Below are 25,964 nucleotides of genomic sequence, written 5' to 3'. Positions count from 1 at the left end.
AGGCTCGTATGCTTTGAGGGGAGAGCAGCATGGTGCTAACGCAGGTCTGGCTGCGGAGAATAACGCGATGAACAAGCTGTGCCCTGAAAAGCCCACTCCCCAGTGCTTTTCCCCATCCGGTGGGCCACCCTTTGTGGGGTGCCGTGGGGCCACGATGGATGGTGGCGGCTGCTGCATCCTGGGGAGGGACGGTGGCCCCACAGGGTGGACAGCGCTTTCTCTGGGGGGCGGTCCCCTGGGCCGTTGGGCCAAAGAGAAGATAAAACTCCCCACCCACCCGCCTGCTAGGCCAGGAGACAGGAGGGGGAAGTGCTCTCTTGGGTGCTGCGGCACGGAGGGTGCCGAGCAGGGTCGGGAGGCGGACGGGCCTGGGGTCTGTGGGACAGTCGGGCCCAGTGTTCAGTTCCACATGCAGGTGGGCTGGCCGAGCTGTCACCCCCAGCCCCAGCGTCTGGGCAGCCCAGCCTTGCCTGGGGTGGGGAGGCCGCAGGAAGCCTGCCTGGATGAGGGCCCGATAGGGGCCAGGGACGGGTGGGAGTGGGCACAGCTGACCCTGGGGTCAGCCACACCAGTCGGCAGAGAGGGGTGACTGAGGGGATAAGCCAGGGTAGGGTACGGGGGACACTCAGCTCAGCCCCGCACACGCACCCCCCCCCTCCTCTCTCAAACATACACAGCCCCCATCTGCTGAGGGACCCCGCGCTGTGCCCAGGTCTTTAGGGAGTGGAAGTCTCCTGGGGAGGAACGCAAGGGCCCCAGCGCCCCTTGCTGGACCCTCGGACGGTGGCCCGTGGAGGGCAGGCTACAGGGACCAGGGAAGGACCCCCGCTGACCCCACCTCAGGGCAGGGTCCCCACTGTGGAATCCTGGCCCCGCTGGCTGGAGCTCAGGGCCGCAGCCTCCGTTCCCGTTGACCCCGCAGGTTAGGCTCCCCCAGCCCCTCCTTCCCAGACTGAGGACCCCCACACCCGCAGGCCCTGCGCGGCTCCAGCCCCTTCCTGGGGAGGCCCGCACTGCCCGCAGCAGGTGCGCTTCCGACTCAGGCCTTGGGCCGGCGTGGGGTACGGGGTGGGCGGGGGCTGGGCGCCCTCACGGGCGGAGGGGTCGAGGAAGCCCTGGGACGCAGGCGGGCCGGGGAGGCTCGGCGGCCACAGGGCAGCAGGAGGCCAAGGGCGGAGCACGGGGGGCTGGGCGCCCGCAGAGATTCGGCGGGGTTGGGGGCCAGGCAGGCCGGAGCACGTTTCGCGGACCGCTCCCCGCGGGAGGGGGGCGGGGCGTGGGCGTGGCCGGCGGGCGGGCGCGCGGCGTGTCGGGGGCGGGGCATGGGCGGGGCCGGGCGTGTCGGGGCGGGGCCGGCGGCGCTGTCCGGTGCTGAAACCGCGGCAGCGCCGGGAGCGCGGGGAGGGGCGGCCGCCATGGACTGAGCGCCGCCGACATGGGGCCGCTGCTCGCGCTCCTGCTGCTGCTGCTGCTGCTGCCGCGCGCCCCGCCCGCCGCCCCCGCGCCCCGCGCCCGCCCGCTACCGGGGCTGCTCGGTGAGTGGGGTCGGGGTCTGGGTCGAGGTTGGGGAGGGGCTCCCGTGTGACTGAGGGGAGCGGCGGGGGGGGGCCCGAGTGGGGGCGGGGGTTTCTCGGTGCTAGAAGGCGGTGTTGGGGGCGCCTGGGAGATGAGGGGCAGGTGGGGGAGGAGGTGAGGGCCGCGCGGGCGTCGCGGGTCCGCCCGTACTCCTCCTCGGTTTGCGGCCCCCGGCGGGCGCGGGGCGGTGAGAGCGCGCTCTGCGTGGGCGACCCCCGCGTGGTCGTGCCGCGTGCGCCGCGGGCCGAGCCGGGGGGCGGGCGGGGCGCCCGGGGGGGCGCGGGGCCTTCGCTCCCCCGGCCTCGGTCCCCCGCGGGGTCCTTCCCGCCCCTAGCGGCCTCCTCCCCCCTGCCGGCGCTCGCAGTCGCACGGACATTTTCCTCCCGTGACGGGAGTGGGAGGGCGAGGGTGGGAAGCGCCACGGGGAGCGCCCCGAATCGCCTTCCTACAGGCGTGGCCTTTGACACTCCGCCCCGGGAGCAGTCGGGCCCCTCCCTCCCGCCGCGCTCATCTTTGTGTGCAGGAGGCCTTCCAGCCGCCGGCGTGCCCGCGGCTTCAAGGCCGGAATAAATGGTGCTACAAGACTGAGCGCAAATCCAGGTCCAGGGTGGTGGAGGGGGCCTCTCTCCGCCGCCCACCGCCTCCTCCTGCCTCTGGTCTCCTTGGGCGTCGCTGTCCCAAACAAACGGAAACTGCAGCGAGCGGTGGACAGGCGGTCTCCCCAGACTCCTCGCTAATGCGGCCACTTGCCCTGAGTCCCTCTCTGCTTTCCGGGTCTTCACACTCACTCCCTGGCCTGGTGGGCAGCGTGGCACAGTTGGAGGCAGAGCTGGATCCAGGAGGAGGTCCTCGCCTGCTGGGGTGGAGTCCTGGGGTGGAAGGGTGTGTCTGGTTGGCCACATCCTGGGGTCCTGTTGTCAGAGTCACCTCGGGCCCTGGGGGCCACTCCATGCACAGGTGAGCCTTGCCAGGTGAACCCTGCTTGGGGAGGCTCCGGGGCCTGGCTCACTCTGCCTTGAGCTCCAGGGCCTTGCCCCCGATCAGCAACAAAGGCCGAGCTGCGGGCTGGTCTGCTTTGGCTGGGCTGTGTTCCCTCCTTTGTCGGGCCGGAACTGGCATATCACCTCACGTGAGAGCTGTTTGCTCAGCTCGCCAGATGCCACCCTCCACATACACACACGGTCAGGGAGAGCCAGGATCAGCAGACACTGGCCACTCAGTGTTGCAGGGAAGGTAGCTTCTACGAGATGCGGGGGAGGCTGGTCCTCGACTATCCTCTTTCCATTGTAATTGCCAGTTCATAGCATTTTTCAGAAATCGTAGATAAAGGAGGAAGTGGGGAGGGGGGTGGTAGCTCAGGGAGGGAGCAAGGAAAACCCAGGGCCGGACACATGTGAAGAGAAGAGAATCGCTAAGCTGCCCAGGACAGCACTGCCCGACACAGCAGTGGAGTTCCGGCTACAAGCAAAGTCGAGTCATATCACTGAGAAGGGGTGACTTATTCCCCCTCTGTTCACGATGTGGCCCAAGGGAGCCTCCTGGATGCAGTCTTGATGTGGGACAACATTAGGGGCCCAGGCATTGTTACAACTGTCTCAGGGACTCCAGGTGATCCGTTTAACCTGCTGTATCCAGGGATGATTGGACACTGCCATGGCAGAGTATACAGGTAGTCAGATGGAAGTGTGGTCTTCCCATTTGGGGCCCCAACCCGGGCTTGCATGTAGCCGTGTCTACCTATGTACGCTCCCAAGGTTCTGTTCACCCAGCCTTATGTCCATGCGCCGTCCGCACCCGGAGGGCTGCTGCCTTATCCTCAGGATTCACATACACAGTCTCCAGAAAGTGCACGGGGAACCGTGGTCACCCATGAAAGGCATATGCTACTATGTTTCTCTTTCTCAGCCATCTGGAACTTGTTTGTTAGTGGTCGCACCAACTACAGTGTTCCAAATAGTGATGGACAGGGAAAGATGCACCAGAGACCTTAGATCTGGCCCCAACCATGTCACTCGTACCTATTTTTCAATTTAGCTCTTCACACTCAACTTCACGTTAAGGCCTACACAACACGTGGTTCAAGGAGATAACACGTTTTTGCTCCTCATTTGCACCATGAAGTTGTAGGTTAGAATAAAGGGTCAAATGTCACCAAGACCTAAGACCAGTTCTTTTTGCACCGGATGCCTTGCCTTGAGCGAGGGGCCTCTTCACATTTAGACAGTGAAGGAGCTCTTGTTGAAACCCTGGGTTGACAGAACTACCGCATCTGAGTTTAACTTCATTGCTCTGAGCCACGTGCCGTGGCGAGGCCTTATTTCCACGGCAGCTGATGGCAGCTTCCCACTGACAGTGGGTGTTGCACCTCTCCCTTTCTCTTCAAGTGCACCCTTCCACCTTAATCACTTAAGCTTCCTGACCTTGCACCACCCATTCTGCCCATGTCTTTCTGGTGCAAAAGGCTCCCTTATGGCCCAAGGTGTCCCATTATTTGTGACACTATTATCAGGGTTGAATGGGGCAGGAATAAGGCACCCCTTCTCAATGATATGACTCAACTTTGTTTGTAGCTAGAACACCATTGCTGTGTTGGGCATTGCTGTCCTGGGCAGCTGAGTGATTCTCTTCGTATAAGTCCATCTTTGGGTTTTCCTTCTCCCTCCCTCTGCCTTTCCCTGTGATTTTACGACGTCCTTTTGTTCAGGTGCTCAGTACTTTTTCCATAAGGATGATGCGAACATGAGCCTTTTGTCCTTAAGCCATTCTTCAGTTACAGGGAGGCCAGTTTGTGAACCTGCTCCAGCAGCCTCCACGTTTAAGGGCAGTCATGTTAAAGATCTTCCTCTTTTGCTAAAGAAAAATGAATTTCCTTTGCCAAAGGACAGAGTCAACCTTTCGTGCAAATTTTTCTTGGAGAATCCAAAGTCAGACCTACCCAGTGCACCTGGCTTTGAAGATGGGCGGCTGTTTCTTTTTTCTCCTTTGTTTTTGCCTCTCGATTTGCCCACACATAGTTTTCATTCGCTAGTGAGCCCACTCCCGGAGCAGGAGTCGGCTTGCTTTGTCACCTAGATGGCACGACGTTTATTTTTGAATCAAAGCATCCTTCCTGCCACAAAAGCACAAATCCATCTTTGCTCCTTGGGGTCCGGAGCTGTTGATTTTGTTGGCTGTATGGTGATGAGCAGCCTGCCCCTCCCCCCGAGAGAGCCCTGCTGCATTCTCTCTGGCTGTGAGCCTTTCTCTGCCTGTTGTTTCCTCCTCCTGGTCCGGCTCCTGCAGCCTCAGGTGCTGGTTGATGTCCCCATGCAGAAGGATTGGGGCACAGGGAAAACCCCAGGCTTCCGGGAAGGGGAGGTACCAGACAGTGGGCTCACCCACGGATGCAGAGGTGTTGGGTGGAACTGTGGTGCGGCTGTCTCCTGTGTCCAGAGACAGCAGTTCAACGTGTCAGACTCAGGAGGAATGTGTAGGGAAATACAGAGGTTTTTAGATGGCTTCCTCTCTGTGCTAAGCTTAGCTGTGCGTCCCAGCATCTTGCATCTCTTCTTTTAAAAGCTGATCTCTTTTTGCACCTGCTTACCAAGATCACCGTCAGTGGTGCCCACCAAGGAGGTGCAGGGGGTGTGCTAAATTCGTAGTAGTCTGCTTTCTACTTTCCTCTCGGTGGTGGTGCTGGTCTCCGCTGATAATTTCTGTACGCCACGAGATGTGCAGACTTGTTGGCTTCCTGGCTTCCCGTGAAGAAGGGCAGTAGCGGCACAGTGAATCTGCAGCTCAGGCAGGATGGAATCCAGGGCTCATCACCCCAGGGCATATGTTTTGATGAACTCTGTGGCAGTCATTGGTTCTTTCACGTGATAATAATTTATGCATTCTGAGTTTATTTTGTTCTGTGTTTTACATGCAATATTACCTAACTTGAAAATGCAGTTATTTATCCACTTTTCTTAGGATTTTTGAAAGTTAGGAATATGGGGTGAGGAAGTGGAGTGAAGTATGGAGAGGTGGGGTCAGCTGGGCTGTCATTACGCATATGGTCTTATTAAGAAGGGTTTCCATTACCACGACCTCTTGGAGCATTACCTTAGAATTGCAACATATTTTATGAAAGGGTGTTTGTAACTCAATGTGATCCAAACTAAAAAGAACCCTCTGGTTTTGGGTGGTAGGTATTTAAGATATGCCTGGTTAGGTGCAAATATTGCTAGTTTAAGGATTCTTTACGTGTGGAGAGGTGAAGAAAAGCTTAAGAAGAAAGTGGACAGAAGGGTTTTTTTAATCTAGATGCATCCCGGTACGTGAGGCTCAGCTGACTGAGAACCTATCTTATCTCTCCTGACAAGACGCTCCGTTTCCTGAGAAAGCAGACAGTTGAATTCATGGCCGATAACTCTCTGTGCCACATAAAAGCACCTGGCAGCTGTTTTCACATTAGTCTAAATTGACCTTCATAAATGTAGACCCAGCTGGACTTATTTTTCAAATCTTGGTTGATAGGAGGCCAGAGAACTGGAGGAGCAGGAAACAGTCAATGCACTTTTCTGCTGGCTGGAAACAGAGTTTGTGGAAGGAAGAAGGAAATTTTTTCTTTTAACTCGTGCTCTGACAGCTTGGCCAGGATCACTACTTAAGTATCTAGGGCAGGAAGTGAAAAGAGGTGTGGTTCTCCTGGAAACACTCATGGTCACATGTTAAGTGACATTTTCCTTTGTTAGTTGTGGTAAGTAGGTGACTCCCATGTTAGCCAAAGAAACTGAACTTCAGGCTAGAGGTGCTGACGTGTGAAACATCAGGGCCTATAAAACGCCCTCCGTGTGTGATGTGCAGAAATAAGGAAGCTGTTGAGGGTTTTGTGATGATCACTTGGCGTTAACTCTCCTGTGTGGAGGTGGGTAAGAGGGCATTTGGTTTACTTATTTTGTGTTTTATCTGTTCTCTCCAGTCGTATTGACTGTGATTCAGAAAACACAAACACACGCCCTCTCAGCCTGTGTGACTAATAATGGTTTCCGTGAGGGCAGCTGGAGGGTGTGATGGGCTGGGGGGGGATGAGCTAATAGTTGTAAAACAGATTGGGGTGATTTCTCTTTCTAATTTAATTAAAAATGATCACATAGTGAAATGGTGTTTTCCTTTTGGTATATGGTTCTATGTATAGATTCCAGTGACAGGAGGTAGCCCAGTTCCATAACCCCAACACTGCCCCGTGCCCTCCCTCTGTCCCTTGAACCCTGGCAACCCCGGGAGCACTCTACATGTGGTTACGTGGACGCCCCCGAATAGCTTTGATAGGTAAGCGTTTCTATCTCCATTTCACAGATGGAAACACTGAGACTTGGAGTGGCTAAGAAGCACGCTGTAGGACACCCAGTGCTGGGATTGGGTCCTGGGCCTCTGACCTTTTCCAGCAGATGACCCCAGGATGGGGCAGGGACACCTCTGTAGGATGCAGGTCCCAGCAGAAGGATTCTGTGTGACGTTAGAACTTGTCCCTCTCATTCCACAAGAACAAGGACGTCTGGGGCGGGGGACATTGATTTTCCAAGTTGGGATTTGTTCTGAGTGTCAGATTCGATTATTTGGTTAGCTGCTCTGGAGAGTTCTGATGTTTGGAAATGGATGGCTTGTTTCTGGACACCTTTAGCCTTCCCAAGATGGCAGGGGCGCAGGTGCCGCCACAGCGTCACAGATTCACGTGTCCATAAACTCTGTTCAGAATGCCTCTGGGTTTCCATCAGATTTTTAAAATGCAGTAATGCAAACACCAAAGAAGCTAGCTCTCATTTGAGACTTGTTACACCAAACGGTATACTTCAGAGTAAGGCACGAGGGAGGGATTACTTTCATAAGAAAAACTTAAGAGTAGGTTCCGTCTAAGCTTGACATTTAGAGTGGTAGACAGGCAAGGGATGGGGCATTCTGGTCACTCATTATTCTTTCCGGAGGTGTGCTGGCAGGTAAGAGAATGAAGCTTCCCTCATGTGACATGAGCAGTCTGTGTCACCTCGTGGTCCTAAAAGCCCATTTTGCAATGTCCTACGTACAGTACAAAGGATGTGTTTAGAAGTTTGTTTGGCGGAAGGAATTTTCAGAAGAAAGGCTGACCTGGCTGCCAAAGGGAAGAGGGCTTGACATTAATGGTACAAGTCAGTTCTGACTCTAGCAGTGAAATATAGTCAACTCATAAATGGACGGAGCAGCCACTAAAGTTGGCCCTGGGAGGCTGATGCTTTTTCCATCTGGGGCTGTGGCTTTAATCCAGCTCAGAGCAGTAATTAACCTGAGGTACGGCTTGAAGCCAATTCAGTGATATGTATGTTCCCTGAAATAGCTGGTATTTTAATGGCACCAGACGAGGCAGACCAGCGAAAGAAAGCACAGTTTCTCCGTGGTGGGTGGGAATGGGAATCTGGAGAAGAAGTGGTGCAAGTTGCCGTCCCCCAGCCTTCCCATCTCAAGCCGTCTTCTGTCCTGCAAAGGCACATCGCTTTTACCAAACAATACTTCGGGTCTTCTTGAATCTCCTTTTCTGCTTTTGCCTGAAAATAGGCCAAGGTTCACATCACCAAACTTCCATCTGAGCTAAGTGTTGCCTAAGCAAAACACAGGGAAGTCCCAGGGTCAGTCCCAGGAGCCCGGGGCCCAGCCTTGTGCCTGAGCCTTCCCCAGCCTCATACTGTCTCCCCAGGGCATCCTGGTCCCTGATTCCATGACATGGTCCACGTTGAACCAAGAGAGGATTCCAGTATTTTCCAAACACATGGTGGGGACTGAGTGGATATGGGTGCAGGACACAAACTACAGGAGAAAAGATACCATTTCAGGGGGGCATGTGACTGACTGAGGGCCTGCCTCATCTTTCCATCTGGTAATCTTTACAGTTTGCACGCACAACAGGAGTCAAGAGAAATGAAAGTACTTCACCTAAACCACTCTGAATTTATACCATGATAAAAATGCCAAATTCTTTGTGTTTTTGAGAAGATTTTATGAGATGGTGGGAGAGCCCTTGGTAATGGCAGTCCTAGTTGTAACCCTACTTGTTTTTAGAAGCTCCAGGTTTCTCCAGCTTGGTGGCCACACAAGGTGGAATATTGTTATCATTGAAAACAGTGCGACTTTGCTGAGTCCAAGTCTCAGCTGAATTGACTACTGAGGTTTTTGCAAAAGCATTACCATTTAAAATAGTAATATCGGGAATTCCCTGGCGGCCCAGCGGTTAGGATTCCGTGCTTTCACCGCAGAGGGCCCGGGTTTGATCCTTGGTCAGTGAACTGAGATCCTACAAGCCTTGTGGCACGGCCAGACAAACAAACAAAGTCATATGATTTATGTTTTCTAAGAAGCGTATTTAAAAAACAGTCACCAGCCCAGCTAGAATGCATTCCTCATTATATCGTACCAATGAGAACAAATAACGGTGATAACACGTCTGCAGGTTACGTCATCCCTTCAAAGAGCTTCAGGCCCTTGAATAAAAGAAAGAGGGCGTAAATAATAGTCACACGAATTCTGACACGTTTGAGTGGAGAGTGGACTAAAAAGGGATGGTCCATACTCTTTTTCAAACACAGTAAACACTTCCTTTTAAATAATATTTGATATTTGATAAATGCAGAAATCAGAGCACTTTTGGGGGTATATTTGACATGCCTAGTTGGCACTGTTTTTAAGTGTCTGGATTTTTGTCTCGTCACCGAAGCATAAACATATTTGACGGTAGAGACTGAAGGCCTCACACACCTTGCAGAAGCGTTGGGGGTCACACGCAGCACTCGGGACCCAACTTGCTGAGCACGTCTGCCTTTTGCGCCTGACACAGCGCACGGTGGCCGCCCTGCGAGGGCACCACACGCAGTGTCCACGGCGGCCCCGCAGTGCCCGGTTCTCGTGGAGAGAGGGCTCCCCCAGCGCAGGGCTCCCGAGTCCACCACCGCCTGCGCCGCTCACCTGGGGATGTTCTGTGCCGCACGGTCCGTCGGAGAAGATGGCCGCGGCGGTGACGGTAGCCGCGGAGCGGGGGCCTCGCTGCCTCCGGGTCCGACTCCGCTGTGTCTCTACTGTGAGCCCTGGCCTCAGGCCTTCGGATTTGGGACCCGGGGTGCGTGGTCCTGGCACCACCAAGTCCCCGCCGGTGTCCGGCGGTCACTGCAGGCTGTCCCTCTCTGCTTGCCTGTGTGGCTCCGCTGGCCACCCCATCCCCGCTCTCCCGAGGGGAGCCCGGTGACTCTGGCCGGTCGCCTGCCCTCTGAACTGCAGTTTGAGGGGCGAGTCTCGCCGCCCCGTGTTTGGCAGGCCTGTGGGAAGGCAGCGCCTTCCACCTGCGTGGGCTGTCGGATTCCTGCTGCGAGGTATCTGCTGGGCGCTGGTCAGTGCCCCAGTGTGTTCCTGTGCTTTGCTCCCCAGGTCCACCCTTTCTTCCCCGCAGCCTTTCTCTCGGAGGAAGGACGGTGGGGACAGGCGCTCCCTCGCTCTGCTCCTGGTTTTCGTCAGGCTCCTCAGGTTCTGGGGATCCGGCCCATTGGTGGGGCGGTGGGAGGTCAGGAGCTGAGCTGGCTGTCTTTCACTTTGCCTGACCGTTCCTGCCAGGGACAAGCCCTGGTGCCCCGCAGGTGAGCGCGTGTGGCCTGTGGCTTGCTGCCCTGCCGCCCCACCCAGAAACCTCCCCCCAGGAAGGTCTGACTTTCACCCCGTCCGCGGTCCCTGGTCTCCACTCCGGGAGCTCACTCCCAGCCCTCTCCAGGCTGCACCCCACTCCTGTCCTCGCCGGGGGTTCCGCCGCGCGTCCCTCCCCAGAGGAAACCGCAGCGCGTGTCTGTGGGGAGGGGAGGCAGAGGTGCCAGCGGGATGTCCCGTGGGGAGCAGACGGCGAGGCTGGGGTCCTGGTGGAGTCCTCCTGGGGGGGCATACCCTGGGCCTTGCCCAGCAAGGATTCCAAGTTCTTTGCCCAACTTCTGTGTCACACCCAGGGCCTGGAATATGCTTTTAAAAAAAGACTTTCGGCAGAGTGTAGGTGGAATAGGGAAACTGTGGTATCAGAAGCCAAGGCTTCCATCTCTTGCAGAACCAGGTGTGGGCTGAATTTCTCTCTGATAGGAGCCAGGCGGGGTGCCTGTGCAGGGTGGCCCAGCCCCGGGCTGTGCCAGCGTCTGTTTCCCCGGAAGTGGCCATGCCAGGCCGTGGGTCTCCTGTTTGCTTTTGTCTTGTTTGGGGCAAGCACTTCAAAGGGCACGTCAAGTGCGGATGCTGAAAGCCCAGAGAATGCTCTTTTACGTGAGTTTTTCATCACTGGGAATTTAAGCAGGAGGAAGCATTTTGATGACTTGAGTAAAGAAACCTTTTTTAAATGGAAAAATTATTTTTCAGAATAAAGATTAGATTCTTAGTTTAGTCTACTAGGAAGCCGAATCACTTACTTTCTATCTGTGATAATTTCTTTTTTTTTTAATTGTTGCATTTTATTTTATTTTTTTATACAGCAGGTTCTTAGTAGTCATCCATTTTATACACATCAGTGTATACATGTCAATCCCAGTCTCCCAATTCATCCCACCACCACCACCCCTCCCCCCCACCGCTTTCCCCCCTTGGTGTCCATATGTTTGTTCTCTACATCTGTGTCTCAACTTCTGCCCTGCAAACCAGTTCATCTGTACCATTTTTCTAGGTTCCACATGTATGCGTTAATATACGATATTTGTTTTTCTCTTTCTGACTTACTTCACTCTGTATGACAGTCTCTAGATCCATCCACATCCCTACAAATGACCCAATTTTGTTCCTTTTTATGGCTGAGTAGCATTCCATTCTGTATATGTACCATATCTTCTTTATCCATTCGTCTGTCGATGGGCATTTAGGTTGCTTCCATGACCTGGCTATTGTAAATAGTGCTGCAGTGAGCATTGGGGTGCATGTGTCTTTTTGAATTATGGTTTACTCTGGGTATATGCCCAGTAGTGGGATTGCTGGGTTGTATGGTAGTTCTAGTTTTAGTTTTTTAAGGAACTGTTCTCCAGAGAGGCTGTATCAATTTACATTCCCACCAACAGTGCAGGAGGGTTCCCTTTTCTCCACACCCTCTCCAGCATTTGTTGTTTGTACATTTTCTGATGATGCCCATTCCAACTGGTGTGAGGTGATACCTCATTGTAGTTCTGATTTGCATTTCTCTAATAATTAGTGATGTTGAGCAGCTTTTCATGTGCCTCTTGGCCATCTGTATGTCTTCTTTGGAGAAATGTCTGTTTAGGTCTTCTGCCCATTTTTGGATTGGGTTGTTTGTTCTTTTAATATTGAGCTGCATAAGCTGTTTATATATTTTGGAGATTAATCCTTTGTCCATTGATTCTTTTGCAAATACTTTCTCCCATTCTGAGGGCTGTCTTTTCGTCTTGTGTATGGTTTCCTTTGCTGTGCAAAAGCTTTTAAGTTTCATTAGGTCCCATTTGTTTATTTTTGTTCTTATTTCCTTTACTGTAGGAGGTGGATCAAAAAGGATCTTGCTGTGATTTATGTGAAAGAGTGTCCTTCTGCTGACTTTGTTTCTTCTTCTTTCTCTAGTTCCTTTCGGTGTAAGGTTAGGTTGTTTATTTGAGATTTCTCTTGTTTCTTGAGGTAGGCTTGTATAGCTATAAACTTCCCTCTTAGAACTGCTTTTGCCGCATCCCAGAGGTTTTGGGTCACCGTGTTTTCATTGTCATTTGTCTCTAGGTATGTTTTGATTTCCTCTTCGATTTCTTCAGTGATCTCTTGGTTATTTAGTAACGTATTGTTTAGCCTCCATGTGTCTGTGTTTTTTACGTTTTTTCCCCCTGGAATTGATTTCTAATCTCATAGTGTTGTGGTCAGAAAAGATGCTTGATATGATTTAAATTTTCTTAAATTTACTGAGGCTTGATTTATGACCCAAGATGTGATCTATCCTGGAGAATGTTCTGTGCGCACTTGAGAAGAAGGTGTAATCTGCTGTTTTTGGATAGAATGTCCTATAAATATCAAATCTGTCTGGTCTATTGTGTCATTTAAAGCTTATGTTTCCTTATTAACTTTCTGTTTGGATGATCTGTCCATTGGTGTAAGTGAGGTGTTAAAGTCCCCCACTATTATTGTGTTACTGTCGATTTCCTCTCTTATAGCTGTTAGCAGTTGCCTTAGGTATTGAGGTGCTCCTATGTTGGGTGCATATATGTTTATAATTGTTATATCTTTTTCTTGGATTGATCCCTTGATCATTATGTAGTGTCCTTCCTTGTCTCTTGTAACATTCTTTATTTTAAAGTCTATTTTATCTGATATGAGTATTGCTACCCTAGTTTTCTTTTGATTTCCATTTGCATGGAATATTTTTCCATCCCCTCGCTTTCAGTCTGTATGTGTCCCTAGGTCTGAGGTGGGTCTCTTGTAGACAGGATATATATGGGTCTTGTTTTTGTATCCATTCAGCAAGCCTGTGTCTTTTGGTTGGAGCATTTAATCCATTCACGTTTAAGGTAATTATTGATATGTATGTTCCTATGACCATTTTCTCAATTGTTTTGGGTTTGTTTTTGTAGGTCCTTTTCTTCTCTTGTGTTTCCCACTTAGAGAAGTTCCTTTAGCATTTGTTGTAGAGCTGGTTTGGTGGTGCTGAGTTCTCTTAGCTTTTGCTTGTCTGTAAAACTTTTGATTTCTCTGTCGAATCTGAATGAGATCCTTGCTGGGTAGGGTAATCTTGGCTGTAGGTTCTTCCCTTTCATCACTTTAAGTATATCATGGCTCCCTTCTGGCTTGTAGAGTTTCTGCTGAGAAATCAGCTGTTAATCTTATGGGAGTTCCCTTGTATGTTATTTGTCGTTTTTCCCTTGCTGCTTTCAATAAGTTTTCTTTGTCTTTAATTTTTGCCAATCTGATTATTATGTGTCTTGGCATGTTTCTCCTTTGGTTTATCCTGTATCAGACTCTGCGCTTCCTGGACTTGGGTGGCTATTTCCTTTCCCATGTTAGGGAAGTTTTCAACTATAATCTCTTCAAATATTTTCTCGGGTCCTTTCTCTCTCTCTTCTCCTTCTGGGACCCCTATAATGCAAATGTTGTTGTATTTAATGTTGTCCCAGAGGTCTCTTAGGCTGTCTTCATTTCTTTTCACTCTTTTTTCTTTATTCTGTTCCACAGCAGTGAATTCCACCATTCTGTCTTGCAGGTCACTTATCCGTTCTTCTGCCTCAGTTATCCTGCTATTTATTCCTTCTAGTTTAGTTTTCATTTCAGTTATTGTGTTGTTCATCTCTGTTTGTTTGTTCTTTAATTCTTCTAGATCTTTGTTAAACATTTCTTGCATCTTCTCGATCTTTGCCTCCATTCTTTTTCCGAGGTCCTGGATCATCTTCACTATCATTATTCTGAATTCTTTTTCTGGAAGGTTGCCTATCTCCACTTCATTTAGTTGTTTTTCTGGGTTTTTATCCTGTTCCTTCATCTGGTACGTAGCCCTCTGCCTTTTCATCTTGTCTGTCTTTCTGTGAATGTGGTTTTTGTTCCACAGGCTGCAGGATTGTAGTTCTTGCTTCTGCTGCCTGCCCTCTGGTGGGTCAGGCTATCTAAGAGGCTTGTGCAAGTTTCCTGACGGGAGGGACTGGTGGTGGGTAGAGCTGGCTGTTGCTCTGGTGGGCAGAGCTCAGTAAAACTTTAATGGGCTTGTCTGCTGATGGGTGGGGCTGTCCCCTCCCTTTTGGTGTTTGGCCTAAGGCGACCCAACACTGGAGCCTACCCGGGCTCTTTGGTGGGGCTAATGGCGGACTCTGGGAGGGCTCACGCCAGGGAGTACTTCCCAGAATTTCTGCTGCCAGTGTCCCATGGTGAGCCACAGCCACCCCTGCCTGTGCAGGAGACCCTCCAACACTAGCAGGTAGGTCTGGTTCAGTCTCCTATGGGGTCCCTGCTCCTTCCCCTGGGTCCCGATGCGCACACTACTTTGTGTGTGCCCTCCAAGAGTGGAGTCTCTGTTTCCCCCAGTCCTGTCGAAGTCCTGCAGTCAAATCCCGCTAGCCTTCAAAGTCTGATTCTCTAGGCATTCCTCCTCCCGTTGCTGGACCCCCAGGTTGGGAAGCCTGACGTGTGGTTCAGAACCTTCAATCCAGTGGGTGGACTTCTCTGGTATAAGTGTTCTCCAGTTTGTGAGTCACCCACCCAGCAGTTATGGGATTTGATTTTACTGTGATTGCGCCCCTCCTACCGTCTCATTGTGGCCTCTCCTTTGTATTTGGATGTGGGGTGTCTTTTTTGGTGAGTTCCAGTGCCTTCCTGTCGATGGTTGTTCAGCAGTTAGTTGTGATTCCAGTGTTCTCGCAAGCAGGAGTGAGAGCACGTCCTTCTACTCCGCCATCTTGAGCCAATCTCTGTGATAATTTCTAATGGTTGTTTATTCCTAACATATCATAATGAACTTAGATTTTAATTTACCCTCATCATAGAAGATGTGGATGCATACATACAGATGTATAACCAAGATGGTGTAAATGACATGGGTGGTGTGCTGAAAACCATTGTACGGAATTCATATGACAAGCAAATGTCTAGGAGAATGGACCAATGCAATATCAAAGGAACAGTCTGGGAATGAAAACCTTGTTAGTAAAAAATATAGTAAGTGTGTACGGGTTAAAGAGTATCGATACTTAGCAATGAAACTAGATCCTGCCTGGTTACATCTGTTTTGTCTCTGAGAAGAAGCAGTTCTGAAGGAATATGTTGATTTGGTGCTATTCTGAGAAGATGAAAATGTGCAGTCAAGCTGAAAGTTTGGATATTTATGCAGATATGCCTGTTCTTACTCTCCAAAGGCTTTGCGGGAGTGAACTATAGATGTAAAACCCATGTTAGGGTGCTAGGAGACTACATTACTGACACATCAGTACATTAATTAAGCAGTCTATTGGTGATGTTAAAAAATGATATGTTTGGTCTAAATTGATATTGTTGAAGAATATGTAGCATTTGTTTAATGATTAAATGTTTTCCTTAGGAACTCCTAAAGAACATCAGATATCCAGGGTACATTTAAAGTCAAACACTGGGAAAAAAAGAATGTTCCAGATTGTTAGAGGTGATCTTACATAAAATAAGATGTTTCACAAAGATTGTAGAAGATTAAATGGGTCCTAACTCCAAAATCAAAGCCTTATTTTGAAAGATCCGATGTGGGTATGGGTGTACGTGTTTCAAATGGTGTAATAGTTCCTCCAGTATATCAAAAGCTGCTGCTTTGCTGTGTAAAATGAATAAAGGGGGAAGAATATGTCCTTTGAAAAAAGGCGGAGGGTTGTTTTAAGTTTCCCCATGGAGAAGCGGGTATGCAGTTCCTTTATGTAACCCAGTGGTTTTCCACTGGGGTCTCAACTGTCTTGGTGACATTTTTGGTTGTCCCAGCTGGGGTGGGAGGTGTGCTGCTGGAACCTCCAGAGAGGGGGCTGAGATGCTGAATGAATGTCCTTCAGTGCACAGGATGCCACCACCCCGGAGGACTGGCCGGAAAGTCAGCTGGGCTGGCTGAGGAGCCCCGATGCAGATGGGGGGCTTGAGAGGAGCTGCTGGCTGTGTGCTCACCTGCAGGAGAGGGAGAGGAGGGCTGATGGGGGTGGCAGAACAAAGTGTAACACAAAGAAGTCTTGTCTCCTCTGCATGCCCTCCAGTTCTGGTGCAGTGACCAGGGACCTGCCCCGAGAATCTGACCCTGTCACTGTTCTGCTGGAAACCTCCCCTCATGGACATGGCCCACGCCATGTGTATGTGTCTATGTAGAGGTATACACGTATGCGTATATATATTTGCAAATTACCTACATGCTCTACTGAACTAATGCTTATTATAAAACAAATTAAAAATAAATTTAAAAGAATGAGAGATAAAACATTGCCAATGATTCATTATTATTGTCGAAGGTACAAAAACTTTTTTTCCTCACTAAAATTATTAATATTGTTTCAGATGCTTACTTTTTAAATGTCTTTTCAATCTCAGTGGCTTCAGGGTATACCTGCTGTCTCAAGGCACAATGTGCGGTTAGAACAGTGTCCGCCATTAACGATAATGTGTGTAAATCCATATGTGAAGAAGTCTGGAGGATGATGTTCCATCTTTCTGACTGCTTCCTCGTTGGGTCTGATTAAATTGCCGTTCCTTTGACCTCACTGTGTCTGAAGAGCTCCCACTAGGAGAAGTATCAGCTCATCCCATTTTCTGTGATAGTGTCGTCATTAACAATCCATGATTTCCTTGCAAGAATCCCTTCAAATCTGATTCATATTGTGTTTAGTTAAAATGGATCATCAATCACGTCACCGGGCACACGTGAGCGGCAGCACATCGAGAGGACCGGTGGAGGGTGGTCCACCCTTCTGCACAAGAGCTCCCGGGCCTGTTTGCCACAGACCTCGTGCGGCTGCAGAGTGAGCCCATATATCAGAAACACTTAGTTTTAAGCCAGTATAGTGGTGGGCATATCTGAACATATACACTCAGTCATATTTGCTGAATAAATGAATGAGCCAGTTATAGACTTTGAGGCTGGAGAAGATTCCCTGGTCCAGTTTCATCAATTTATAAACAACTTCTAAGTAAGGAGGTTCAGACCTGGGGATGTGGTGGTCACGAAGCCTCCCAGACTGGCCCAGACAGAGCCTGAGGAGGGATACGGGGGGTTCTCTTGGTCTGGAAGTCTTTACGGGCAGAATAAACAGAGACATGAAGTGTGGGCGAACACTTGCTGGAAGTCGGGACACTGGCCTGGTTATTCTTCCAGACTCGCTTCCAGTTACTCTGGGATTGGACTCTTTATTTTCAGAAGTGATACTTTTGGGGACTTCCTGGTGGTGCAGTGGTTAAGAATCCGCCTGCCAATGCAGGGGACACGGGTTCAAGCCCTGGTTGGGGAAGATCCCACATGCCGCGGAGCAACTAAGCCCGTGCGCCACAACTACTGAGCCTGTGCACTAAAGCCCGTGAGCCACAACTGCTGAGCCATGTGCCACAACTACTGAAGCCCACATGCCTAGAGCCCGTGCTCTGCAACAAGAGAAGCCACTGCAATGAGAAGCCCACGCGCCCCAACGAAGCGTAGCCCCTGCTCTCCGCAGCTAGAGAGAAAGCACGAGTGCAGTAACGAAGACCCAACGCAGCCAAAAAAAAAAAAAAAAAGAATGACTATTTTTCACAAATATACGTAATCTTCTTGTGAAAATTTCTTGACTCTCTGAACCTCTCTCTGGCCTCATCAGCACCCAAAGCTGATGTTCGTGCGTCTCCAGGAAGCAGATTCCCTTTCTTGTTCCCACCCCACTTCTCTGGGTTGGCATCAAAAGCCAGTGAAATACAAAGGACTGTTGATTATCCGATGACTAATTCCTATCAACTATTCTTATAAAAGTGGGACGAGGGAAGGGAATACATTTCTACATTATAAGCATCAGATTTTCTTGCTACTATTCATTATGCATCACTCTAACCTCCAGAAGAACACTTTATAAAATTCAGATTCTCATTCTAAGAACATTTCAAAATGAGTGAATGACTAGTCTTCAGCTTAGAAAATGTCAGGAAGTGAGGTTTGCTTATTCAGTTGGAATAAAATGTAAATCACTCAGAAAATATAAACTCACATGTGGGAGCTTCCTCTGCCGGCATCGATCAGTGGGCTGAATGACCCGTACCATGCTCTCATCTTCATCTAGAAACCACCATTTTCATGTGAGCTTAATTGCTTTCCACTGAAGACCAAATCTAAAGCTATTTCAGTGCCAAAGATTCCAGGGAGTTCTGTGTCCATTAGTGGTGGACTGAGGCGTTTGACTAACCCAGTAGAACACAAGAGAATCTGGACAAGGGGTAGGAGATAGAAAAAGAATCAGAGTGAAGAGTTAGGGGTGGAACTCTAGGAGAAGATGGATCAGACCATCAGCCAGTTCTGGGGAGGGCTCCCTGCTTCCCAGGCAGGGGTCCTTGGAGTGCCTCTGAGGTGCCACTTGGGACCCAGTGGGCTGTGGACAAGAAGCAGTTCAATGGAGAGAGGACAGGCCTCGCAGGGACAGAGGTCCAGCTGCGAACCATCTTATCCTGGCTGGATAAGGCTGTCGGGGCCCTCAGTCCTTAGTCACCAGACGGAAGCCAGAACCAGGCTTCTCTGGAGGAAGGCGACATCCTTAGAGCTTAGAGGCAGCGCCACAGTTCACATCTGTGCCCAGGACTAAACAAGACGACAGGCCACCTTGAATGGCTTTGAACTGTGTGGATCCACTTACATGTGGGTTTTTTTCGATTAATACGTTACACTACAATCTGTGGTGGTTTGAATCAATGGACGAGGAACCACGGATACAGAGGCCCAAACGTGGGACTTGAGCGTCCGTGGATTTTGGTGTCCATGGTGGGTCTTGGAACCAATCCCCCCATGGATACCAAGGGACAGTGGTACATTTTGAGGAAAATTTAGATATTTATCCTTTGTCAGGTTTCTCTGTTCTCATTATGAACACAGAGTGTCGGTTTTCCTCTGAACTATACAGGTAGCCATGTAGAAAAACCTCTTACCGCTGCAGTGGACTGAGCACGTACTGTGTGCCAGGCCCTATACTGGGCACTGGACGTGCAAACACAAACAAGTCAGTGTCTCCCTGCCCTCCAGAACCTTCCCTGCCTTCCCAAACTGTTACCACACCAGGTTCAACCAAAATGCTGAGATGCTGAGGTTGGCAGCAAAGAGAGGGTTTATTTGCAAGGCAGGCCTCTCCGAAGGCAAGGGGCTCGGGGGCATCTATGGGATAAGAAAGAAGGACGGCGGTCCAAAGCCTGGGAAGCATGGGGAGGGTGGAGAAAGGTGCTTGGGAAAAGGTGCGGGAATCGTAGTTCTGCGCAGGTGTAACTGGGCTACAGGCCTCTGCATGTTCAAAAGGTCACTGAGTGGACACTCGTGCAGGCCCAGTTGGAGGGTTGGTGGTCCTATCCTGTCTCAACCAGCTCAGCTCAAACTAGGCGCAGCTGATTCCAGGTTCCTGGAAAACAACTCAGGCAAACATCTTATTGTTTAGGCTACGTGCTGCTTGGAGGACATGCAGATCCTAAAACGACCTGGATTAGTGAAGGCGGGTGAAATGGATCTGACTAATTACCCGTGGTTTCAGAGTGTTCCCTGTTCCCAGAACCTCTCCTGCCCTCCAGAACCTTCCCTGCTTCCAGAAGATCACCGGGGCCTCTTTCCTGTAAATTCCCAGTGCTTGTCGTATAACGGAATTTTATTTAAGTTAATTCACTTAATAACTGGAGAATTTTCCATGCCGCACACACGTTGTTGGTTTGGGAAGTCCTTATCTGGAAAGGGCTTCCCGTGTGAGAAGACCTCCATGTGTAAGTACTACATTTTTTTATTCCATAGATATTTATTTTGTTCTGTTTCCTAATTCTTGCCAGGAAATGGAAGTAGCACTTACGAAGTTGACGTTTACCTTTTGGGACCCTGAAGAAATAGGTGTTTCCCATGTTTCTCATTAGCTGTGCTGACGAACACGGGCCTTACTAAAAAGTAACAGCACGCCAAAACAAACAAAAATCCCAAACCCTGCAACAGGCGGAATAAAAGAAGCGAAAGAGGGACCCGATTAGAACCTGAAGACTCTGCAGGCGGAGTGTCAGGTCCAGCTTGAAAACACACCTTGCAAAACGCTTTTGTATGAACGTGGGGCCCCAGGGCGGGCGTCTGGAAAGGCAGGGCTCCTGCGTCCTGGCCTTCCTCCCCACCTGCTCGTCCTTCACGGCCTCTGTGATTTGTCTGGGTCCTTTGGGGCTTTGCACGGGGTAGCTGCTGGGGTGAGAGAAGAAAGCTCTTCTGTAAATCCCTGACGGAGGAGCCGTCCCTAAAAAGATATAAACGTCTCAACTTCTGTGCTATGAATCGTTCCCTTGGCCACGAACTACCATTGACCTCAGTCTAGCAGTTTATAAAGTGTTCCGGGTATCAGCACTGAGTGGCTGAAAGGCGACCCATCCTCTTTAGGCGCCTGTGCTGACTGGCAGTGAGTTCAGGGGCCTGTAAGGATATTCTCGATTTCTCTGCTCTGTGCTCTCTGCATGGCTTGTGTTTGGAATTGACCTTGGGCTTCTCTGGGCTGTGTCCTAAATGAACAACTAGGAAAAACTGAAAGTGAAGTGTTTGTGGAAAGGAAACGAGAGTGAGAAGGAGGGGTTCTTGTCTAGATTTGCACACTTGGTGGTGCCGGCAGGGGTGTGAGCGCTCAGTTGTCTTGTCCTGACCGCACAGACCAACGTGTGATGTTCGGCGAGTCGTGACCTTCTGGTCCCACGGCCCAGGCTGTGAGTGGACAGCATCTGAATCTGCGGTAGATTTGTGGCCCGGAGTTGTGAGCTTCCTCTCTCTGACGGCTCTGGTTTGGCTCAGAGGCTGCCCCTGTTTCTGGTATGTGGGGCTCCAGGTCTTGGGGCAGCACCCCTGTGATAAGACCCGGCGGAGCAGCCCGGGTCCTGAGACCTGAAGACAGTGAAGCCAGAGAGGGAGGCGGGGGTCAGGGCAGACCCGGGCCTCCTGCTTTGTGAGTGAAATGCCCTGGAAATGGGGCTTATCACACACTGTTTGCAGCTCTGGGGCAGGAAGGCAACATTACTCTGAGCAGAGGCTTCCTGATCTTTTGAAGCAGGCTTTTCCCATCGCTCTTGTCCTGGCCTGCCCCGTTTGCGGGCCTGGTGCTCTGAATTTTCTGACAGGAGTGAGGTGCAAGGTGGCATTGGCGGGCTTAGAATTCAGACTGACCATGTGTGCTCGCTGCTGGAAGCAAGGGGGGCAGCAGCGTGGTCTGGGCCAGTGGGAAGGACAGCCAGCGCCCGAGGGGCTTCTCAGGCGGTGCGGCCACCACGGTTCCTTGGGTCTCTGGAGAGGACGCCTCCTCTGTAGCAAGAACGGCGGGGGCGTCAGCATCAAGTGGGCCTCTGCTGATCCTCCGCTGCCGGTCAGGGTGATTCTGTTTCTCCCGTCACTGTGAACAGCGAGGCACATTCTCTGTGGGCAGCGAGCTTAGGTGGACGCGCGCGCGTGCGCGCGCACGCACGCACACGCGCACACGCACGCACACACACGCGCGCACGCGCGCACACACACGCACGCACACACGCACACACACCATTCAGTGTTCCCAGGCTTGCCGGACTACCCTCGCTGGCTCCCTGGCTTCTGCCCCAGCTTGCAGCGATGAATGTCACGTCAGGTCCCTGAGTGTCAGGACGGCGGGGCTGGGTGCGCCCTCTGTTTTGTGGAGGCCCAAACTTGATTTCTTTCCAGGCTGCTCAGTGAAGATCCAGTTCTTGGAAGTCAGTCCACACTCCCTTACAAAGCGCGATTTATAGCCCGAAACCTTGAGAGGCCGGGGGACGTGCACCCCGGCAGTGACTGGCATGGATCATTTCCCCTGGGCTGCCCCGAGGACCGGGTCTGAGCACCTGGTGGGGGCGGGGCAGACCTGACATCCCCGGTGCCAAAGGGACGACGAGTGACTCGTTTCCATCAGGTCAGATCTATTCACTTCGAAAGACTTAAAAAAATTTATTATATTCTCTCTTTTTGTTGTTAGTGATTTTTCTTTTAAGAAGTGATTGTGGTAGCAGGTGGGAGGGTTTTTCTTTAAGCTTTTAAATTGGAACTGTAAATTGGCAACTTTGTATCCGTTCTCCAAATTTGAAAAAAATGGTTCCTAGTTTGCAGGATTAAAAGAGTACAAATGGCTATTTTAAGGAATGTTCATGGTTTGCAATTTCAGTTTCATTCAGATACAGCTGACATACAGTACTGTGTAAGTTTAAGGTGTACAGCGTAATGACTTGACTTACATATATTGTGAAATGATTACAGTAAGTTTAGTTAACATCCATCATATAGATAACAAGAAAAAAAGAAAAAGAAAAAAATGTTTTTTTCCCTGTGATGAGAACTTTTAAGGTCTACTCTCTCAGCAACTTTCAAATACACCACACAGCAGTGCTCCCCAAGGCCCCTGCGCTGAAGCAGTATTTGTGTGAAGTGTGACAGGTGAATGAATGAGCTGCTCCAGAAGCATTTGTTGAGGTATTTGTGGTAAGTATCCCAAATTGTGCAGTATAAGTGAGGCATATATGATTGACACACTGCAGATTCCCTCAGTATGTTGGAAAAAGGAAATCGAGACTAAAAGTTGTTTTTTCTCTCAGACCAGGGACCCCAGAAGGAGTTATTTAATGTCCCTATCATTAAATTATCTGTGAGTAACGGAAAAAAAGTAAGGGGTTTCACGCTACTATGAGTGACCAAATTATCCACTTTGTCTGGACCTCAGTTTCCCTGAGGTCCAGGGAAACTAGATATATGCATAGGTATACAATTTATAAACACTAGTTTTTGATGAGTAAAGGGAGTCCCCCCCTCTGCACGTGTCCTAGTGGCAGTCGTGGGCATAGCTGGCAGCGGGCGGGTCAGCTCTGTGTCCAGGACGACCTGCATACCCACCCTGCACATCTGGGCCGGGACCTCTCCAGAGCCTCCCCTTCCCCGAGAGCCCCCATGTCTCTGCTCCTCCTCGGAGCACTTTCGGCACGAAGCGCCCGCCTCTCGCCTCCATCCGGAGGCTGTCCTTCCTCCAGAACTTTCATCGGTTAATCAACTTGGATGTTGGGTTGCCGGCTTCGGGGGTGGGCCAGGCCGCTCAGCACAGGGCAGGAACATGTGCGTGTGTCAGATAATGAGCGAGCCTGGAGGTCTGGAGGGCGCCCACGGAGCCTCAGCCCTGGCATTTTCCATCGCCATAATGAAAAGCCTTCCTAAAATAAATGCTGCCTGGGTAATGTCTGATCTGTTCCGTTTGGAGGGGGAAATGCAGTCTCAGGCACAGCGGCCTCAGCCAGCATGTTTGTCACAGTGACAGGACAGCCTGGCGAAAGCTCAGGAATCTTCAGGCCTAGAAAAGATGGGAATAAACACCATAAATATCCAGGGGAGCACAGGGCGAGATACATGTCATTCATTCAGTTGGATGAAGGCCATTTGGCTTCCGTTAATTTCTGATCACTTCCTTGGTTTTCGTGTTTGCTAAGGGACCGGCCACGAGCAGGGCTGTCTGGTAACCTGCAGAGACCAGGGGAGCTCTGCCCTCTCCCACCAGGAGAAAACCATTTCTCCTTCGGAGACGTTTGAAGGGAGGAAACCCAGAAGCTCAGAAAGGACCCCAGTTTCGCTAGTGCTCGGCCCCCCACCCTTGAAGGTCACGAGCACAGGGATCGGGTGTCCTGGGGTTCAAGGTCGGGGCTGCCCGTGTCGGGCGGCGGGCCGTGGGGCTGTGCGCTGACCTGGAGAGGGCTCTGCGGCGTCACGGGTGACCCGCTGTCTGATGCTCGTCTTGGAGACTCGAGGACCCAGCAGGACCTTCTGACGGCTGTGGTTGATCTTCAGCGTCTTCAAGACGGTTTATAATCTCAGGGAGAGCTTTTCAGGAGGAGGAAATGGCTCAGACGCAGGGAACTTCTTAGGGGATGGTGCTGTGGTGGATGCCTAGGTTGGGGTCCATGCCTCAGTCCGCTGTCCTGTGAGGGGGACTTGGCGGTGAGACAGCAGCCAGCTTGTCCCTGTTTATTGCGTGGAGTCCTGACATGACAGAGCGGCGTCGGGACCCCAGCGGCCAGGTGTCTGCTCCCGGGGGCTCCACTTGGACTCTCGGCCGAGGCCGGGGAAGTCTGGCGTCCAGTTAGGGGCCCTCCCCACACTGGGCTTCCAAGGGAAGCTGCACTTCTGTGGACGTGGCCACTTAGTGCCGGGCCAGGCGGAGCCTGATGGCCCGTGGGGTGGAGATGACCGGTTGGGTGGGGGGTGGCTCTCGGCCATCTGCAAAGCTCCCCTTCCGGATGGCTGTATTGGAAAGTTGCTTATTTAGCTGTTTTGACAATCTATGTCATGTAGCCACAAATATTGCCTGTATGAACCGTGTATTTGGAGGTAAAAGTTAACCATCTGAAAGTTAACCCTCGCCAGATCCCGTTCCCCAGACCGGATGCAGCGTGGGCCACCTTCTGTCCTGGGAACCTCATGGTTTTAGAAAGGGGGAGCCTCATGCCTGTTTGGTCAGGCCTCGCCTCTCTCCCCAGGATACGGGGTTCCAAGCCCCGCACAGCCCCAGGGCTGCGGCAGACAGCATGGGCCTTGGACCTGGGTCTCCCTGTGGTTTCTCCCGAATGCAGATCCCGTGGAGAAGCGAGCACTCGCACACAGGCGCGATGTGGGCCCCGCTTGCCCCACGGCGCAGTTCTTCTCGGGTTTGCACGTGCTTCTCCTTGCTCCAGCAAGACCCTCGTTCTCCTTCGTGCCCCTGGCTGATGCAGGTCATGGAGCCTTTCCTGGGGCTAGAGGACTGGCGGCCTGCTGGCTGAGCTGGTGCTGTCCGGGCCTCACCTGCCCTATAAGTAAACATGTGCCAGGTGCAGCTAAAGCAAAAGGTTCTAAACGGAGATGGGGGACTCAGTGGGAGGTGAGGGGATCAGGGCAGGTGCCCCGGGGGGCTCAGCTGGGACGGGGCAGGCAGGAGCCTGGCAGCCACACACAGCCTGGCGTCCTGCTGGCTCGCCACCCTGGGCTTGGGTGCTGCTCATGTGCTCGTTCGCCTCCCAGCCTCACACAGCACAGCGGGCACTGGCGGGGGCGTGGGGTGCCCCACCCTCATGCCCTCTTGGTGGGAGTAGAGTTGCTTCAGCTTTTGCAGTGATGGTTGTGCAAGGATCTTCCCTGCTGCATTTTTCTGTTACAAAAGGATACTAGAGGGACTTCCCTGGTGGTACAGTGGTTAAGAGTCCTCCTGCCAGTGCAGGAGACATGGGTTCGAGCCCTGGTCCGGGAAGATCCCACGTGCCACGGAGCAACTAAGCCCGTGTGCCACAGCTACTGAGCCTGCGCTCTGGAGCCCGCGAGCCACGACTACTGAGCCCGCGTGCCATGACTACTGAAGCCCACGTGCCTAGAGCCTGTGCTCCACAACAAAGAGAAGCCACCGCAATGAGAAGCCCACGCACCGCAACGAAGAGTAGCCCTGCTCGCTGCAACTAGAGAAAGCCTGCGTGCAGCAACAAAGACCCAGCACAGCCAAAAATAAATAAATTAATTAAAAGAAGAAAAGGATACTAGAAACAACTTACTTTTTCATAATAAGAGACTGGTTAAATGTATGCTGTATTCGTACCACAGAATCCGCAGCTGTTAGAAAGAATGAGGTGGAAGAGTCTTTGGAGCTTTGGCGAATGATACTTGGAGTAACAGTTAGCTCCCATGGAGAGCTTGCCGTGTGCCTGGCACTGCTCTGCCCTTTATCCTGGTCGTCTTGTTTAGTCCTCGCAACGGC

At 51.4% G+C, this 25,964-nt stretch overlaps 1 protein-coding gene across 1 annotated transcript in view; it reads left to right on the top strand.

Moving 5' to 3' along the window:
• The first annotated feature begins 1,393 nt into the window (after window positions 1–1,393).
• Window positions 1,394–25,964, top strand: part of PTPRN2 (protein tyrosine phosphatase receptor type N2) — a 690,682-nt gene continuing 666,111 nt past the window's right edge. The window contains exon 1 of the mRNA XM_067747597.1: window positions 1,394–1,535. Within this exon, the coding sequence (XP_067603698.1) occupies window positions 1,436–1,535 (100 nt within the window). The 5' untranslated portion in view covers window positions 1,394–1,435. The remainder of the gene's footprint in view (window positions 1,536–25,964) is intronic.

Source organism: Pseudorca crassidens, chromosome 8 (assembly GCF_039906515.1).
Source record: "Pseudorca crassidens isolate mPseCra1 chromosome 8, mPseCra1.hap1, whole genome shotgun sequence".
Taxonomy (NCBI): domain Eukaryota; kingdom Metazoa; phylum Chordata; class Mammalia; order Artiodactyla; family Delphinidae; genus Pseudorca; species Pseudorca crassidens.
Note: the sequence above shows the minus strand (reverse complement) of the source record. Positions and strands in the feature narration are given on the sequence as shown.